This window comes from Scatophagus argus, chromosome 4 (genome assembly GCF_020382885.2).
Source record: "Scatophagus argus isolate fScaArg1 chromosome 4, fScaArg1.pri, whole genome shotgun sequence".
NCBI classification, from domain to species: Eukaryota; Metazoa; Chordata; class Actinopteri; family Scatophagidae; genus Scatophagus; species Scatophagus argus.
In genome coordinates this window covers 6,970,689-6,991,107 of record NC_058496.1, presented here as the reverse complement: position 1 = coordinate 6,991,107, position 20,419 = coordinate 6,970,689, and the positions used below count along the sequence as shown (strand labels likewise).

The following is a 20,419-nucleotide window of genomic DNA, read 5'->3' as shown; positions in this document are numbered from 1 at the left end:
TTTTAAGAAACAATTTCAAATGTTTATTTAACATGTCAAAGAGGGGGCACACACTCGTGAATTGAAAAGGGGGCTGTAATTATTGGCCAGTACAATGACTTAAACTTAATACTAACATTAATCAGATTTTAGCTAAAAAGAAAACATGTTTTTGTTCCTTTTTGTTTTTATAAAGAAACTTTATGTACATTGGTTCTTTTATACAAGAAGTTCATTGGATAAATGCATCAAAAAGAAACCAGTTCTGCAGTAAACTTTACAAAAAATACATTTTGTTTTCATTGAGAGATGTAGAAAAGGAGACAGTCAAATATTGACCAATAATATTTCTTCCTTTTCATTATTTAGAAAAAAGTTGTTCTAATACCTATTTTAAAGAAAAGCAATATACAGCACAATAAATGGGAGAAAACTGCCTTTGCGCATTCATTCAGTTGGTTTGGTAACCAAGGAGAGGGGCTGCGACTGGAACAGGGCATGATGGGAGTGCAGGGCCGCCTGATGGAAAGGGGAGGGAGGGGAGAGCATGGAGGGATGCAGAGAGGTGAAGGGGATTGCCCGGGTGAGGATGGGTGTAGTCGACTGGCTGCCTGAAGTACCAACTGGGATGGAGATGGGTTGAGAGGAGGAGGAGGAAGAGGAGGAGGAGGAGGAGGATCCAGAGGCCTTCCCAGGTAGGGAGAAGTGGTGGTGCATGCGTCCCTCCGGTTTGGTGGTGAGCGATAAAGGCTGGGCCTGCTCGGAATGAGTAGCGGCGGGAGCAGCCGGCGAAGCCAAGGCTGCAGAGGGAGTGGCTGGTGAGTCCAGCATGCTGCCGTGGGACGAAGCAGGGCTGTCACACATCTTCTCCGAGGGCAGGTACTGCACACACTGCTTCTTGCTTCTTATGGAGAAGTCTGGGGAAAGCAGAGGAGACGACAAAGAAACTGAATTATGGATACGCTCTAATCTTCAAATCTGGTTCAGGTCCCTCAGTGCTGGCACTCACAGAAGTGAAAGAGTGATCATTAAAACAATGAGGATGATGGCGGTGAAAGCGCTGAAACATTTTCAAATCAACTTGGAAACACATGACAACCAGGAGAGTGAAACAGGATGTTCAACATACTCATATGGTGTGCTTTTACGATGCCAAAAAACCCCAAAAAACACAAAAAACAAACAAAAAAAACATGACACACTGAAATGTGCACTGAAGTGTTTTGTGCAAATTACAGCGATCACTTGGTTGCACAACAGCAGACATACCTGCCACTATTAGCACTGAACCTCATAAGCTGCTGGTCAAAGTATAGAAGCAGGGAGAGAAGTTAGTAAGTGTTAGTGAAGAAAAAAAATCCATGCGAAAAAGGTAAGTGAGAATAATCAAATAAAGGAGCACTGTTGCAGTTTCTACAGTTTTTTTCTTTCTTATTCCAGTTCATGAAGAAGAAACAAACAAATGAAGGCGACCAGGAAGAAACACCCTCTTACCTTCTGGTTTTGAGTCAGGTTTGTTGTCTCTCTTCCTCTTTTTCCGCTTTCCCTGCACAGATAAAACATATCTGTTAAAACCTGTTTTTCATAGTGAAAGTACATCAACAACTTTGGTTTAGAAAAACCAAAGTGTGATAACTATAATACAGTCATAATACAGTGATAGTCATATTTGACTGAGAGAAAAATCCACTCATTAATATAAGAGCTGAGCATGGAAACGAGCCACTCACATAGTTATCTCGTGCTGACCATCCCGGGTAGAGCTGGGAGTGGAGTTGCCTCTCTTTTCTGGCCAACTCGTAGTATTTGGCTTGTTCCTCCCTTGACAAGGAATGCCACTGTGGACAAAAGACAGGAGATATCAAAGGACTGCTGAACACACACACACACACAGAGTTACAAACTCAGTCTGTCTGTGCTACTTACCCGTCTTCCGAGGATCTGGTTGATGGCAGCGCTCTCTTTCAGAGTGCACTCTGCCACTACTTTGGCTCTCATCTCCTTCATATACAGCATGAAAGCATTCAGAGGTTTCTTGATATGAGGCTTCTTGTCCTCTTCTTTCTTAGAAGGAATGGGGGATTTCCTGCTAATACGAAACATTAAAACGATGCCCTTAATAAAGCACGAAGAGGCACTGGTAAACTATAGCACGCAAGGAGAAATGCTGTGCAACAACAAAAGCAGGTGATCTGATACAGATAAAGAACTGTTCTAATTGTTCTTACGCATGCATTGTGGGGCTGATGTTGTCACCGCTGGGCTCCTGTTTGATGGCCGGAGAGACGATGGCGGGATGGGGAATGCCAGTCTGGTGGAGGCTGTGGGGAGGTGGAGTCACCATGTGAGGGGAGAAACGGCTGGATACCAAGCTGTGAGGGCAAAAGAGGGCAGCATTTTAACAGTCTGGTTTAACAGCAGACCTCTGTTATAACCTGACGAAAAAGGTTGAGCTAACTTGGCATATAAGTGGCCTGCCTTAGCCCCCAGGTGAGATTCTCTGTGCCTACTGTGTTTGTCTAGACTAAATTCATACACACAACAAGTGAAATGCTTGCTTTTTGTTCAAATGAAGACTTTTTCAAAAGCTCCTTTATTCAGCAGTGGCTGGAGGAAAGTGAAGTGTGTTGTTACCATGGGGACAGCATGACTATGACACCTGAAACCACTTTCCTTACCACGTTCCAGACCATGGAGTGTTCTGACAGCTGTCCACACGAACACCTTTACAAAGTCTCTCTCTAAATTACCAGTTGTTAAGACAAAGGTGCTTTGTAATGCACAAAAATTGAACTCCAGTTCCCTCTATCACACACTCTGGTTAATGTTAGACTGGGAAAAAAACTCAGTTTTAACTGTTTTAACATGTCAAGAGAGACAATGCAGAACGCATGAGGTGAGTGCAAAGTGAGCAGCTTTACCTTGCGATACCCTCAACCCCTTCAAAACATGTGAGTCCAGGTTACAAATGCTCACACAGAAAAATAGCTAAAAGCTTGTTCTGCCTCCTCAGTCAACATTCACTCTCTGACTGAATATAAAATGTGCACGAAAAAAATTAAAAAAACAGGAGTAAACGCATGAAATGTAATAAATTATCTGTGATTAAAAACAGATATTTTGCTTTATGTTCCATTTTTCCTTTGAAATGCTTAATAATTTATGCTGTATAAACAAGGAGGTGCCATATCATTCCCTCGGTAATAAACCTATACCAACTATCTCTGTAAACATCCCACTTAGTCCCTGATGAATAACCCGATGCTGCTCCAAGTGATGGCGTGCAGTCAAGCTCCACATTTTATAAAATGATGCTCCTATTAGCATTCATGCAATGCAGTCATATTTATGTAACTTTAGTCACTGTTGTAACATTTTATTTTTACTTTAATTCTTAATTTTTTAGCTCAAATCACAAGTATATCAAATATCAAACCTGAGAAATATCACGTTATGAGCTTGACTCAGAAACATCTTTGCAGCAGCTTTCCTTTGTAAGCTGTGAAATGTTTGGCATGCACTAAACGTGACACATTGAATAGTACAAAAACTTCAGCGAGGTATGTTCTGATTGTTGTGGGTCCGTCTCAGGATGGAGCTACACATGCTATTGATCACAGAGGCCCTTCTGAATATTTCCTCTCTTACTAACACCGGAAGGCTCGCTACAAATCTGCTCAAATTTGAAAGAAGGTGAGAGAGTTAAGTCTGATGGGACGTGTAGGTTCAGATGAGCTTTGATTTGTCCTAATCGATTCTCAACCCTTTCATCTCTGCCTTGTGTGTGTGTGTGTGTGTGTTGTGGAGTGGCTCAGCCTGACCACAGAAGTTTAGCTCTGAGAGAAAAGACAGGAGAGGAGCACAGAATGCTAATGACACATTCTCTCTATTTAAGAAGCTGAACCTGTCTGTGATAGACCGATATCTCTCATCCCTTTGTAGTCCTGACACCGCTGCCTATCTGTGATTTGACAGTGTTTATCACAAGTGGAAAGTATGTTTGTTAAAAGGGGATTTCTGTTAATTCAGTAAAATGGCGTTTAACAATGCAAAGAATGGATGACTAAAACTGCACACCAGATATTAATTTGACATAGCGTTGAAAAAGGATGGCAAAGAGGGACGGAGAAATGTGATTACAGCAAGTCACAGAAGCAGCAGATATTAAGTGTCTCCCTTTTGGGAGGTGGGGGTGTTGTTGAACTTGATCCACTCACCTGGACATGGATGCATTCATCGCTAGCGCTGGATAGGGGTGACGGAATCCTCCCGGAGGGATGGAGTACATATGCTGGCCCTGTCTGAGAGACAGAGGGAGACAGAGTGAATGAAAGATCCAGTGTGATGTGAATCAAACACAGCTGACAGCTAACCCGCCAACACTAATCCTCTACTCATCAACTCAAATCCCCTGCTTGTGGAACAGCACCGTTGCAATTGATTATTAGAGCCATAGCAAAACCCATAAATGTTGATAAACTCCTCCTGGTAAACTCAAATGTTCTAATTTATTACTGTTCTCATATGGTGCATCTGCACTTTGGACAAAATGACATGAAAAACAGACACTGATGTAAACATTTTTTCTTCTTTTTGCTTGTGGACTGAAAAAATGTGTGCTTTCCCAAGTCTAACACACCAAGGTTCATTTGCTAACATCAGTACTTGAGGGTAAAGTTGCATGTTTTCTCACTTCTGGAGCACATCTGGCAACGTGGACGTCTGAAAAATAAAACTTACTGTGGCATGAGCCACCCCAGGGGGTGTGCGATGGATCCGACAGCCCCGGGAGACAGGGGGTAGTATGGCGAGAGTTCTGAAGGGTGAGGTGTCCGAGGAATACCTGCAGGTGCCACAGACAGAGAAAGGCAGCTTTTAAAATACACTACATACCTGTTGAGTTGACACATTGTCATGGGAGTTATTTGGACAACATTTAACATATTTGAAAATATTTCTTCATTTTTCTCTTGATACTCTGTACATAGTTTATATTTTTCATCCTTACAGGAGCTGTGGTGAATTCGCTTTCTTCAAGGTGAAAAAAAAAAGATGTCTATAGAAACTTGCTCCAAACAGCAACACTTTTACCAACATGTGTCTGCACACTGTTGCCTTTTCAAACTTCATGACCCTGTCAAGCTCATTTGTGTCCCTCCTGGTTTCTGTGGATGTTTCAATACCTTTTTCCACTGTGGTCACCATTTGAATTCATTAGACCTGACATAAATTTAAGATGACGAAAGCTCTGTAAAAATATCATATTACGATCTACGGTGAGGTAAATCAATGTCCATCCATGAGACTTTACCTGTCTTTGGGTCGAGGATCTCTGGGGAAAGGTGTGATGGCGGCGTGCCAGGGGAGAAATGCTCATTGCTGTAGGTGATGAGGGGTGTCAGTGGGTGGACATGGTGGGCATGCTGCACCACGGGGACTTTATTAGACTGTTGATGAAGAAAAAACAAGAGCAGAAAACACAATTTACCAGACCATGAGGTGACCAATGTGCAACAAGTGTCTGACACAGAACAAATCCACCAAAGCTACTACGCTTGTAGCTGAAACCAGAACGTCACTGTCTCATATTGTATACATACATTCACATGATCTCTGTTGGCCATTGTTCAAAGCATGGAGTAAAGAGACCATCATGTGTGAATACCCTCCATGGTAAACATCACAGCCTGTGTGTGTGACCGGCCCCGTGATGCAATCTGGACCAGCACCAAGAAACACTAAAAAGGCTTGCAGACACATGCCAAAACCATTACGGTCATTTAGTTGAGGAGAGAACTGTTTGTTCAGTCCAACAAGAAAAACAACGGTGCCACCAAGTCCAAAAGTCACACCAGAAAGCCGCAAACAAACACAATCAGGCTAAGGTAAACTGAATGCCCATAAACAAGTGGAGACATCATCTCCCACTCTGTCTGACAGCAGTCACTTGTCTGGACTGAGCACAAGCCCACGGGTGGATTACACTGCCACAGATGAACAAAATGTTAGAAAAACACTTCAGATTCTGTATAAATTAAGATAAGTGGTGAAGAATGGAAAGTCTGGAGATGAAACTTCCTTTTGCATGTGGTGTAAATATTTTAGATCTTTCAGCAACACTTAGCGCACAGAATCCCAGCCAAGATACGACCGGCATTACGTCTATGACGAGGATGAAGAGGACAATAATAATCACCAGCGTCTCTACTTTCGTTGGGCATCGCTCAGCCTCGCAGTCATTTCCCCTGGCTGCCTGGCTGAATAGAGCACTTGTTGGCTCAACTCGTCACATGGGAGGGTCAAGGGGTGGGTGGGGGTAGGTTGGGGAGGGGGAGAAAGGAGTCTTGTTCCTCCAAGCTAACCTTTCTTCAATATCCCTCCCCACCCCCTTCTCAACCTCTCGTCTCTATCCAATGTGGTCTGCTAGGGAACAAGGTTTGCATTGAGACTTCTGTACACTCTCTTGCTTCACGCCGCTTAGAATTGTTCCAAATTGTAGCTCTTTTTTTTTTCTTACCCTGCCACTTTTATTTAAAGGAAGGTCCAACCTTTTCCTCCTTTTAAATCTTTAGCAAATTGGTTTGTCCCACGTCTAAAGCATGCTTTGATTCTGGTAATGCCATATGGAGTGAGGAAAATATTTACTGCTGTTAAACATGGCTATATTAAGATCACTTTGCTCAGGGTTGGTTTCTCCAAAGTTAGAGCATATAAGGTCAATGCTATGATGATGTGCAGAGAACACAGTTTGACACAACACAGAAAAGGCTTTGATAAAGCTTCATGACAGAAATAATGTTGACTTGCTGGGTTGAAATCCCAGGTCCCACATGTCATGTATATTTGAGTTGTGCTTTGTTGTTCTACTTCATGTACAATATGCCTGAATTTTCCCTATATTGTGAGGGCTGTTCAAGACCTCTAGACCTGGGTGCCAACACATTTTGGGAAGCACTTCAGTGAGAATTTGAAATGATGCCTATTAATTATTCATATCCTGGAATACACCAATCGTGTGCTCTAAACATATTTCTAAGTTTGAAGGCACTAGTTTCAACTCCAGGGCAGCCTTTCAGTTCAGCAGCCTGAAGAAAAATGGAGTATGCAGATTGCACACATGTTTAACTATTCTGACCTGCATCCTACCTGCCAGAGTTTCTCCATTAGGAATAAAGATGGTTACTTAATCAAGCAGATTCTCTTTAAATCATTTCATTTCATTTTTGAATGAAATCAAAATCAGCATCATTTTTTACACTGATCTTAACTCCTTAAACTGTCAAGATTTCCAAGAGCATGACGTGGTTTTATGAAAGTAAAAAGAACCAGACTAGTGGCTCAATCGTGACTTAAAACTAAACACTAATGTATCAATGCCTTCTTTCACTTGCTTTATGTGTAGAGGTAATATTCCTTTAGCCTACAGCTTCGTCTGGCTTCAGGGTCCACATGCACAAGGTAATAAGGAAACCACAAGGAACATGAGCCGTGTTTTAAATATAAACAACATCTACGTGATAGGACAGATAAAGAGCAACCTGGAACCAGATGGTATCTGCATTGACAGACAGAAATCGTGCTCTTTACATAGACGCGCTTGTTGCAAACAGGTCTGAAGTGGTGCATACCTCTCAGCTAGCAAGTAAAGAAAAAAAAACAGAAAACCAAAAAAAAAAAACAGAACATGTCTTAGAGCGACTGGACATAGTAACAGGAAGGTTTTAAGGGGAGAAAAAACACAGCAAAAGTTGCTGAGCCGGTGGAGAGAAAAGATGTCTGTCTCCTAAGAGGGTCTGAAACTAAAAAGGCCGAGGTGGCAGTACCTCGCCTGGCTGTCCAACTTGGAACGGCGCTAAGAAAAGCATAGTCCTTGGTCAGTGTGGGTGGAGGGGTGGATTTCATTCAAGCAAACATGTTTTTGGATCCTGCACATCTGAATTGAATTACTAGGCAAACAGCCGATGGGGAAGAGAGCTTAGAACAAACTGAATAACCCCGCAGCTTTGTGTGTCTTTATGCTCGGTGATTCTGGGTGGGAGGCTCAGCGCCCTTTCAAAACTCCAGGAAAGACAGGGTGAAAAGAATGCCTGGCATGCTGAGAAATCCAAGCCTTGTTTGTCAACGCCAACAGGAAGCGGACGTGAGAGGGGACTGACCGTGTCGTGTGTCTTTAAAATCAACCGCTCCAAAAACTACGCCATTCATCACAGACAACGTGTGCCTCACAACTGGTCATCGCCTCTGAAAAGGTCACTGGCGGTAATATTCTACTTAAAAATAATACAGTGCAGAGCAGAGTCATTTTAGTGGAGTGAGTATCGCCAGCGGTCATTAAATAAAGTGAGAGAGCTCTAACAAAATCAGCTTGCTGGGACCTATTGTGGAAATAAATAAACTGATGGTCATATGTTAAGATTTTATTCTGGCAAATCTGTCACTAATATCGTGTAATTTCACTCATACTTATCCTAAATCTGAGTTTGACTGGAATCACAGCACTGGTTCCTTATTCTATTTCTGAAGGAGATCTTGTCTCTGCAGTGGCCCAGCAGGACTGCAGACCTTAGATCAGTATGCAGTTCAGTCCTCCCAAAGCCTTTGATTTCATGATGGATCCCGGTTGTTCACTGGCTAATGCAAAATGGGAATATCTCGCCGGACTTGCAGTCAAAGGTCTGCTGTAAAGAATATGCATTGGTAGCAAGTATATGTATAGCTCTGAGAGAGAGAAAAAAGAATAGCACATTTTCACTTAATATCTTTACATAAACTGTATAGCCTCTAGGGTTGAAGATTGCACTGGACACAAGCAGGGGGACAATAGTCATCTCTGGAATGCTGCTGTAGACTTCGGCACTTCAATTCACTTAAACAATTTGGTGACTAAGTGACTTATGACACGCTGTCAGGACCAGGTCCCTCGACGCCTTGAAGACTCTAGACTCTAACACAATATCGAAACAAACAGCGTGATTCAGCGTGTCCCTGCCAAGTGAGGATCAGCCCATATCTGAGAACTGAGTGTGCCATGATCTGATAATTAACTGACAGACAGGCTGACTAATGAGGTAGAAATGACCAGAGTCATTTCTATCTTATTAGTCAGCCATGGCTCCTTAATCCATAAGGAACAGCCGTGTTAGTCAGTGTAGTTACTGTGACAAGGAGAATAGACCTTATGGACAAATTATTGCAAGAGACTGAGACTGAAACCTCAGAGGGGGGGAAGCGTGCAACCTTGACATCATTATCACTGTGTTAATATCTGAAACAGTACGTTGTGCAAGATGAATACAAGACGCACTTCCCTTCCCTTCCCTTCACTTCATTCTCCTCTCATCCCTGCTCGAGCTCGGCCACTACTGACGGGCTGACAAGTTCCCCGTACTGTATCACCTGGCCCTGCAGCATCTTTGATGTATTATTCATGAAGAGGCAGCCCTCTGAACACGGGAGCTTATATGGGGGTTTTGGGGTTGCTGGGTGTGGATGTGTGTATGTATGGGGGTGAAGTATGCTTCACCGTCCTCCCACTCCCCCACCACCACCACCACCACCACCATTACTACCAAAAGCAATACCAACTGAATACTAAACAAACCTGTCTGTTGAATAATTGAGGATCTCAGGCCAGAGCAGGCTCCGATTAGCATACGGGCCTTATGGACCCAATCTGCACAGTGACAGGATGGTCTTCCCTGGACTTTCGTATCTGCCGAATGCTCTGATTTCTATTTTACATCCTCTTATCTTATTGCTGGAACTAATGTCAAAAGCAATTTCAGTTCAAGCATTAACTACACTGATCTCTGCAGGCATACATTGAAATGTGAAACCGTCCACAAAAAAAATCTAAGCATCAACATTGTCTTCATGTGGTGGCTTGCTAGCAGATGATTTATCAAGCTGCAGAAGTATTTGACTGAGAAAAGACCTTTCAACCGATGACTGTAAAAGCCTTATTAGTAAACTGACATCATGCATAGTTGACATGCATATAAAATATAAGGTACACATGCAACCATAGGCAGGCCTTGACAGATATTCCATCATCAAAACAAAACAACGTTTGTCAGATTTAACACATGCTTGAATGAGTGCAGCAGTACAGGTCTGCTGCAGGAGTCCCTGCTGGCGTCTCCTTGCCTCCTCTCCTCAGGTCTCTTTCTCTGGTTCCTCTTGGCCCTGGGCAGTAATCCCTGGCCCCCCATGTATGCCCATCCGCTCCCCCTGCTCTCATTAGTGCTGTGTTGGGGCCTGGGGAGCCTGCAGGCCTGGGGAGCCAGCCTGCTGCTTCCCTCCCACTCTCCCTCTCTCTCTTCGGCTGGAGTAATGAGCACATAATCAGCCTGGCTCCCTGTCAGCAGCAGCACACCAGAGGGGCATGTGGGCTCCTGGCCCAGAGTGGGGGGTAAGGCCACAGCGGGGTGTTTCACTTCCTATCCTCTGCGCCCAGGGTACACCGTGCCCGGTGTTAGAGCTTCCTACCACACATCAAATGACCCTCTGCTCGCAGGTCACCACATCACGCACGTCGACTTCCTCTTTTAGTTCACATACTGAACGCTGTTATACTTTCAATGAACTTCCCCACGTTTTGTACAACTTTAAAATGAAAGCGTTCTACGACAATAATGTTAACTCGTTTTCTTTTGGCCTTCTTTGGTCAATGGTGTTTGTCTCTCTTTATTGAATTGCTATAAAAACTTAGCAAAGTGATGATAATAAATAGCATGTCTTGTCTCCATTAAAAGGCCCAAGAATCGACTTTAAGAAGTGCTACAAACTTCAGGAAAGCACACATTTCTGCACACAAAAGTGAAGGATACTTATAAGCCAGACATTATGAGTAACGTTTCTGCCTTGAAACAGTTTGATCCCTCACATTCTCAGTATTCTACAATGTTTCTTTCTGTATTGATTTTCTGGTTTAATGACGTTCAAATAGATGAAGGCCAAACACAAACAGAGACAAGACAGAGCCACATGAAAAGAAGCAGCAACTTCTGAAAGGCAGAACAGAAACAATCCAATCAGAGAACTCGACCTCAGTCAATGGGCTTTCATTTCCTTTAAATACAACTGATATAATAATCATTCTCGTTGTTTTGACGTCCTGCTCTCAACTTTGTCTTGGTACGATATGATTTCATACAATTTATAATGTCACATGTGTTACTTTAAATTTGCTGCAATGAAATTTCACACAGTAGCTGTTGTGTCCCAAACGAAAAAATCATCAGGGTCACTCTCAGGTCAGCATTTATTCTCATAAAATATTTTTAAGTGGGTTACATTGAGTCTTAAGTCTGTCCTGGATTCCCATGAGCAAACTCTGTCCCTTTAACAACAATTTCCCATTGACTGCTCTCAATGAGGACTTTGTCATGTGCATCACGGCGATTATGGGATCCAGCAAATCAACCACAAACTCAGCACGTATGTCTAGCCAGGATATGTAAGGTCAAGTGGCTGAGTCACCACGCCTCTTTTTATTTGGTGCTCCACACACTGCTTAACATGACTTCCCCAACCAGAAAGTGCCCTGATACAATCAACCAGGTGAGATGCTAGATAGGTACTCTGAGCTTCACGTTATCTAATGTTTTCAATTCCAAACACACATCCCTCAGCAAAGCTACAAACCAAACAGGTCTGCTGAGGCCCCGCATTGTCTAGGCAGAGTGAGACACAGCGATGACTAGTTCACACCTGTGTGCGAAAGTTCAGGGATGGAAAGGAGGCTCATAGTTGAGAGATTTACGATGGAGGCTGAGTTATTGTGGTAAAGACAGACAAACTGTTCAGCAGCTGGCCTGCGGGTGCTGTAGAGGTTGTGGGGCGAAGCTGTACACGGACGAATGAGAACCGGCCCATTTACACAAGCACAATAACTTCATTATTGTCAATAACTACATTATGTTGATGGTTTGGTTAAATCATTTATATGGTTTGCAATAAACTGGTTCCCACATTAAGTTTACATGATTTGTTTGATAACTAGATTAATGTCCAGTAGGATGTCGCCCGAAGGAAACATTTTATTAGTGCTAAAAAATAAGGAAGGGGAAATTAGTGGAATTCCGCCGGTTGATGAATTTACTACGGCCAATAGTTCGGTTATTTTATGTGCAAAGGTTTTTTTTATCTCCACCAACCAACCAAGCAATCTGAAATATTGATGATTTTGTTTTGAGTGTAAGTGTCTACTTACTAAATGTCCTGGTGTTGGAGAGCGGGAGTCCTTTAGCCCTGCAGATCCAGGGACATCCAAAAGAGGCCATTTCATCTGCAGGTACTGTGGGTGAGAGGAAATGAGCAGAATTATACAACAGAGCCAGACACACTGCACGGAAAAACATACACAATCCTAAAAACATCAAATGTGCGATAATTTTCAAAAATGCAGACCAAAAAGCCAAATCTAACTTTTGCGAAATAGAACCTCTCTAATACCAGTACATTACTGGGGATAACCTTCCTACCATCTTTCAGCAAGTCATTTTCCTCCACATATTCTTGTGATTGGCTTACTCACTCCATGTAAAAGTATCTATCATCAGATGGCCACAACCCTTTACGTGATTTTCCATGCAATGTTACTGCTTTCGTTCACAACACTGCCATACAAGCAATTCCCCTGTAATGTTACTGGGTCAGGATGTGGGAAATCGGGTATCCAGATTTCCCTGAATATCGATCCCTGCTCCAAATTAACACATGGCCCCATGGAGGAAGTGTTCCTGAACATTCCAAGGATAGACTGCATGTGTGAAAGGAGATTAATATTTAGATACCGAATCTTTTCCTGGAGTGTGCAAAAGTGGCATGAATGGTGTCAAGCCCGCAGAGATCTCCAGCAGACACCTGTACGAGACCACATTACTGCTGGAATGAGACAGAGTTCTGGCACAGGGGGAGAGCAGGGAGAGCGATGTGAACACAACGGACTGGTGGAGGACTGTGAAATTGCCGTTTGTCAAGGAAAAACAAGAGGCCAGCTGTGGGCGCCCATCGCTGAGCGGGTGGGAAGAGACAGCTGGAAGGAAGCCCCATCTACAGAACAGCGACAGGTTGAGCTGCGGACCCTGAGCTAACTCCAGTCTGTCCGTCTCAATCGGTTTGGCCTTTTGACCCAAACATGGTCCCTCCTCCTTCCAGTATCACTATTGTTCACACATGTATCAAAGTTATCATAAAGGGTTGTGTAAGTGTTTGCTTTCTCTCCTCTTTGTTTCTCACATCACTGAGATTTCCACCACCCTAACACTGTTGCCCTGTGCCATGAAGTAAGATCTGTGCACTGCAGGAGAGGCTTTTCTGATTTACTACTTGAAACAACAACCTGAGCATTCTTTTTTCCTGTCCTCTAGCAATGGAGATAGCATGAAGCCAGAAATCCAAAAGCACAGCTCAACCATCTGGTTTATGTATCAGTTTAAATACCGGACACAGCAGCTTGTCATGCGTGTGGATTTTCTCCCTGGTACAATTTCAAATTAATTAAAAGGGTTTTATGTTATTGGCTATACTTTGGCTCATCCAGGTCCATGTTGCGCAGAGACATTAAGGTATTGCAGCATGTAAGCTGCCTTTTGGGCACAGAAGTGTATTATGGGTTATAAATTCTGTCTGTGAGAGGCGATTGTGCAATCTTTCCATGCATCCTCTGTTATCATTTTACAGTGTATACTGTCGTTTTTATTTACATAGCACTGAGCTTGTGAATTCCTATGCACAAACAGTTTCACGTCCACCCATTGCAAACATCTGTCAAATGGTTAAGACGAGAAACAATATCTGCCACTTAGAAATAACTGACAAAACCAGTTAAAGAACATATGCAAAGCTTTGTCTGCTTTCCCAAAGTTGGTGGAAGATAAAAGATGACAAACAAGCAAACTGGAGGAGTCATGCATTCAGGTTTTGATTTTTAAAACTTCATTCATCACTCAGGGTTTGTAAGGAGGAAGGAAGCCTGGATGGCTGTGGGTTAAAAATGGAAAAGACATTATAGCAGGAGGGGGAAAAGGGAGAGGAGGGAAAAAAAAAAAAAACATTTTCAGGAATGAGTTTGTCGGAGCAGGCAGAGGGTATTGTTTCCTGACAGCTGGGGTCCAACAGAGCACCGAGGCAGGGGGAAGGGGACCCTTTTTCCCTTCGAAAAGGGGGGAAATTCTTGGAGTTGACATCAGCCCTCTTCATTTTCACTATACTGCTCAAGGCTGAATCGTAGGTTCCAACTAATGGGCCCAAGTCCATACAACTGTCAGGAGGCAGTTGCTTTTAGAGGCTGCTAGCTCCCTATTGAAACTTTACTCTGCTGTGTGCATGGTGCCTAATGAATGCTACTCTCCGGAGAGAAAATCCAAAACAATGCAGTTTTCTCTGTCTAATCTATGTCAATCATGAGTCCTTCCACAAATGAAACAAGCGCTATTGTGAGCGTTTGGTCTTGCCCAGCCGTGCCCACCCCGGCTCTCCCACCCAATCCATCCCTTATTTGACAGCTTCTGCCAGGACCGAGGAACACAGCCTCAGGCACTTTTTTCTGAGCGCCTACTTTTCTTTTAATTGCCAGTGTGCCCTGTGGAGCAACTGTTCACACACTCCCTGAAACATCCAGCCAGGTAATGCCAGCCGCACACTGTCACATTAGCTCCAGTCCAGACTACAGCAGCACACCACTCGCTAACACATGAGAGGCAGAGAGAGGGAGGGTGTTTGGGTCTATGAGCTGTTTCAGGAAACAAAAGGCAAGGAATTGTGGGGCCATGCTGCTCAGCAAAAACTTTCTCGGTGTTGCAGTGAGAAAAAAAGAACACAAGGGAAGTGTAAAAAAACAAGGCTGCAGCTGAATGAGAGCCAGCACTTAAAATGGATGATTCAAATAGTTATGACACAGTTTAAGTGATATTAAAGGTTGAAACAGGAGATAAGCTAATATCAGTGTGAGTGCAAGAGATTTAGTAATGCTTTACACGTACCCTTATTTTATTGGAAACAAATGCAGACATATGGCCAGGGCCCATAGCAATGCCTGTTTCAGCATGGGAGCTGCAAGCTCTGGTAAACAGACTCGGACAGAGTACTGAAAGAAATGTGTGACTAAAGTGAAGTTTAGCTGATCCATTTTCATAGCTCTCTAATTGTCTTCCAGCCTTCCCTGCTGCCTCCAACACTCAGAATAGACATCAGTTGAATGTGCTACTTTTACAGGACCCAGATGCGACAAAGGTGGCAGTGATGCCACTGAAATTTTCCAAAAAAGCTACACTGGAGCCCTTTGGTTTTTTGAACAGAGAGAATGCAACATATGCTCTGGGGCATGTGGCCTGCCAGAGCTGGGTTCTAATTGTTACATTGCTCTCGCAGAGCAGAGGAAAACACAGCCAAGAGTCTTTGTCATCTCTGAAGTGTGTGGTGCCATACTGCAGGCCAACATCAGAGCACGGAGAAGAGACAGATGTCTGGACATTTGCTGTCAAACTAAGTCAGACACTCTGCCAAAGGGACGGAAAAAAATCCCAAACTTTGCTAGCAACTATTTGCCAGCTTCGGAGCTGCAGCGAGAAGTCATAATGGCTGTCAATCAAACAGAAAGTAAAGTCTAAAATTGCCATTTTATTTCTATAAACTACTACAATAATTATGCACAACATATTCTGACCCTGGAAAACAGCAGATACTATTGCCTAAAAGAGGTTACGTCATTGCATATTATGCTGTATTGCATTAACTCAGTCAATCAAGAGCAAACAGGCAGAGTCAAATGACAAAGAAAGGAGTGAATATGTATAAGGTGGCAGCTCAGACGAGGCCTGACGCTTGTGAAATGGCTTCGCCCAAGTTGTGGTGAATAGCAGAGCAGCAGGAATGCCTCCACGGATCGCTCCAGCAGATAATGTCAATCACCTACTGTGTGGAGAACCCCTCCCCATTGTTTTCTTTTACCCCCCAACAGAAAACAAATGGGCCGCACAGCTTGCTGCTTGGCTGAGGTGTTAATTACCGTCCCCTGCCCATATGAACAGCAACTTCGGACAATAGCCCTGTCAGCCCCCCTACACAACAGTCCCTCCCTGGTTTGCTCTGCTGATATCACCTGCTTATGCGGGGCCATTGACACCTCAACCTGATCTATGCAAGAAACACAATTAAAGCTTTGGGGACAAAGACAATGTGATAAGCAGCCCCCAACTTGTCTCAGAGTTTGCATTACGGCTCATTGTTTGCCAACATTAGAGGCAATTACATTGACAATTCTTAAGCAAACCTCAGCAGTCATTGTGCTAATTACTGTGTAATTGATGGGGAAACGACAAGCAGCTCAGCTGGTCAGACCCACAATGCACTATTGGGCCACTGCAAATTGTTCTGAATGGGGACCATGTCCTATTATCCGGTCCACTATGAAGTAAGTAGATTAGTCAGGGAGGAAGTTATTAATCAAAGCTATCTGAAAGGAGGGTACAAAGAGAAAGAAACAACAAACATATTTTGATGAGAGCGTAACTGATGGAGAAATCTTTTCTCCAAAGAAGACTGTGGATTTCTTACCCTGCTGTGTACAAACCAGGCACACCAGGAACCTGTAAAAAACACTCTAACAACCACTGCTGTCCCTTTTTGGCCCATCACTTGAATGTCTGGGTTTACATTATATTAACCATGAGATGCCTGTGGTGGAGATAGCATCCTGCTAATGGCTACCACATTTGAAGTGTCCATTAGCCCACAGAGGAATGAAGTTAAGTGACTATGACAGGGCCACTCCCTCAGCTTGCCGGGCCTCTATTGTGACCTGGTTGGTTGTGCAGTCTTATTCAGAGCTGGTCAAAAAAAAAAAAAAAACTGGGTCAAAGGTCAGACATCCAGAGTGCCGTGGTTTCTATGGCAACGTGGCCTATTAAGGCCAGGCTCATTGGCCTCTTAACATGCTCTTGTACACAAAAGAACTATTAGTGCAAAGAGAGAGAGACGAGAGTGAAGAGGGGAGGCAGCGCGAGGGAGGTCCTAACAACACAGCGCCAAGGTTTTTCCAAGATTTCCGAGGTTACACACTCTGCCCGCAGCCCCATCCACGTCTATGTGTGGCATATGTAGGATTTCAGTAGCCCCTTTAGAGGGCACAGAGAAGAAGCGCCTGTGTTATTTGTTTTTTGCAAAATTAGAAAAAACTACTTTGTGTTGTAACAGTATGTGTTGCATATAAAGTGTGAAAGATTTCGTGCAAAGAATTTCCAAAATTCCACTTAAGAAAAAAAATCAGTGAGCAATGGGGTCATATGACTGGCTCATACATATTCTGTACAAGGCCAAACTGGCCAACAAATTGGGTTTATTTGAAAAGTCCTGAGAGTGAATTTACTGCTGTTTCAGTAATAAAACAGCATTAGTGGAACACAAGGCCAAGATAAACCCCCCTAAAAAGCTTCTTTAACATTCTGTCCCAGTGAGTGAGCTGCCACTTCAGCAGGAGTTTGCATTTTTGCAACTCAAGCAATTATTTGTATCAGGGCATTTTTTTTCTTCCTTTTGCAAGACATGATCCTGAGTTATTGCTTCCTGTATCCACAGCTTTAGAGGAATACGATGGCGCTCATACGAGTCTTCAAATGAAGCCGCCATTGTTCTTATTCTGTCTCAGACTTTCTGGTACTTTTTTTAAGATGAAGTTCTTCAGTCGCGCTGAGGTTTAAGTGAGGAATAAGTGACTAATTCTGTTACAGAACGCAACAGCAGGTCATATAAAACTCACAGCGTAATTAGACACACGAGAAAATAATTATGCATCTGGTAAGAGCGAGGCCATCTCATAAAGACAGAGAGGAGGGTGCGAGGCTATTCAAGTCAATTATGCGAAGTCAGTTATGTGGTTTCCCGTACCTGGGAGATCTGCTTTCAATTGTCACAAACTGCTTCGCTTAATGTCAGCGTGATCTGATGTCAAGACAGGCTACACCTCGAATGTCAAAGACGTTGCCCGCTTCCATGTCCTGTGGCATTGTTTGTCCAGTCGCGCAGGAACACAGTTTTTTTATTGTTTGGGGAGTAGCCTCGTTTCATTGAAATTCACAACCGTAAATGTCTGTATAATTAACTCCAGAACACGAGGTGGTTACCGGCGGCTGGCTGGATGTTTACAGTAAAGCTCGACTTAGAAATCAAATGTGTGTGTGCGTCTGAGTGTAGGTGTGTGTGAGCGAATATGCGCGTCCCAGTCTACGCCAATGACACTAAAGTGAGACCTGAATTTTTCATTTATGACCAAACACAAATTGACTGGAGACAGCATGGGTTACCAATATAATACAGCGTTTCCTGCCAAGGCATTTAGGAGGCAATAATAAGTCCAGCATGTACCCCTCACACCGAACAGGGCAAATACCACAGCACGGTAATCACTCCAAACTCTTGGTGAAGACATAAAAATAATCCTTTTCTCTTCTTTTTCCAGAAATCGCAGATAAATATTTACCCCCACCCTGCGAGAGTAAATTTGAGTACGTCTGCTAAAAGTGTGTCTTTTTCTGACGAGGCACAGTGGGTGATTGTTTCTTTCTTTTTTTTTCAAGCTTTTCTTGGCTCTCCTTTTTAAACTTCCTAAACGCAGCTGAGAGCAGCAGAAGAGGCATCTTGAAGGCAAAACGTCAGTTTTGAAAAACTGAGGTGGGCATACGAGGGTGTAGTGGAGAAGGCAAGAGAGGGACAAAAAAGGGCCTAAATTAAACACATTTGTTTCTGCTCTCACATACCACAAGTCTTATGAAAACAGAGGGCTGATTGTGTTCACTCTGCAAGTCTACCCCCCCACCCCCACCCCTTTCCCTCCCCTCCTCTCTCTCTTCACCACCACCCAGCTCCACACCCCCACCCCCCTGTCCTAAGCAGCAGCAGCAGCAGCAGCAGCCCCCCCGCCGCACACACACACAGCTGCCTGCAGATGCCTCCTGTGTTTGTTCTCAGAGTGCAGGCGCAAATCTCCAGGCCCCGCAGACTTCAGGGCCCTGCCTCATCTCACGTTTTACTACCTGACATCCCTATCACCCCACTGCTAACCCTGCTCACTCCACTCTCCGTCTGCTCTCCGCCCTCCTGCCCCGCCGCCTGCTCCTCCGTCTCTTCTCAAACACACAGACGCATTCACACGCCACAGGTATGCTACAACACTCCTGTCACAACCGGCACACAGAGACCGACTGTTAGGAATGAAACCCAAACCCAGAAATGAAGACTTTTATGAAACGTGATTAAAAAAGAAAAGACAGAAAGCACGCCTGTGTATCAGAAAAATGAAGCAAAATAATTGTGTAAATGTGCCATTTTGCAAATTCTAACACACTAAACAAGACAAAAGGATTTTGGGGAGTAAAACAAACTCATTTGACATATAAAATGTGACATGTTCAATAACTCGGTTCAAACTTCCACAGAATGCGACAGAACCCACAACTCACTACCATGGCATTCCCCGGGATTAGTTATGCGTATTGTCAGCAGACTGCAGGGAGGTCTGGATTCTGGAACGTCGCCAAAGCATTTTTATACCTGAAACATTTGTAAAAGTCATTCCCCTGCAATATACAGGCTTCATTTTCATCATGTCGCACATACTGATATTGAGTGCTAAATCATGACCGAGTGATAGGTTTGGCTGTAAATTCCGTTCTCATTCAAATCCAGGGATCCTCTTACATGTCTGAAACTTTGCAAAGAATAAATTTTCCAGTACGAACGTGCAGGTTTTCGAGGTTGGAGAAAAAAGCCTTTAGAAGAGTCACAGGGCGGGATGAGGTTGGATCAGGAGGTCCCCTACCTCTTCAAGGTTCATCAGGTCTCTTGAAAGTAAAACAATGCAGCAGAAACATGAGCGAGAGACCTCCTACCTCCTGACAACGTAATTTTTTTTGTTCTGTCAATACTGAATAAATTCCCTTTGACAGATTTTGAGCAGAGAGTTGATTTTGAGCAACTAACACAGATTTATACAAGCTGTTACATTTTTCAAAGGTGCACAAAAATGTCTTCATAACATTAGCCAGACCACTGAGAACTCAAGGCTGGACATGCTATTTAAAACAACATACAGCTGTTGCTATCTTTCAGTTTCAATACAGTCTAACGAGAACGGCAAGGTGATTACGATCGGGGGCTGCTGTAAATATCAGATTCCCAGGGACAGATTTTAGGAGAGGCCCCCGTACAATTACACAGGATTCAGGAATGCAGAGCATGAACCACAGTAACATGGAGCTGAAGACAAAACGCTCACGTCCCACTTTGGACGTTCAGCTCTCACCACGTGACAGAAAAAGGTTTTATGAGCATAAATAAAGTCGGAAAGTTTATCTTTCGTGAAGAGCTGTTTTCTGTGAGCCCCAAATCTGCGACACAATGCAGCAAACCTCTGCTCAATCCAAACTGCACACTTCTGCAA

At 43.6% G+C, this 20,419-nt stretch overlaps 1 protein-coding gene across 2 annotated transcripts in view; it reads right to left on the bottom strand.

The window, feature by feature from the left end:
* tcf7l1b (transcription factor 7 like 1b) overlaps positions 1 to 20,419 on the bottom strand; it is a 31,484-nt gene continuing 11,065 nt past the window's right edge. The window contains exons 4-12 of one of the 2 annotated variants that reach the window (XM_046387214.1): positions 12,194 to 12,277; positions 5,291 to 5,426; positions 4,720 to 4,822; positions 4,197 to 4,280; positions 2,208 to 2,351; positions 1,906 to 2,068; positions 1,710 to 1,817; positions 1,474 to 1,525; positions 1 to 896 (exon numbers count right to left, since the gene is read on the bottom strand). In XM_046387214.1, the coding sequence (XP_046243170.1) occupies positions 427 to 896; positions 1,474 to 1,525; positions 1,710 to 1,817; positions 1,906 to 2,068; positions 2,208 to 2,351; positions 4,197 to 4,280; positions 4,720 to 4,822; positions 5,291 to 5,426; positions 12,194 to 12,277 (1,344 nt within the window). In that variant the 3' untranslated portion in view covers positions 1 to 426. The remainder of the gene's footprint in view (positions 897 to 1,473; positions 1,526 to 1,709; positions 1,818 to 1,905; positions 2,069 to 2,207; positions 2,352 to 4,196; positions 4,281 to 4,719; positions 4,823 to 5,290; positions 5,427 to 12,193; positions 12,278 to 20,419) is intronic. The other variant, XM_046387215.1, reaches the window with a different exon arrangement.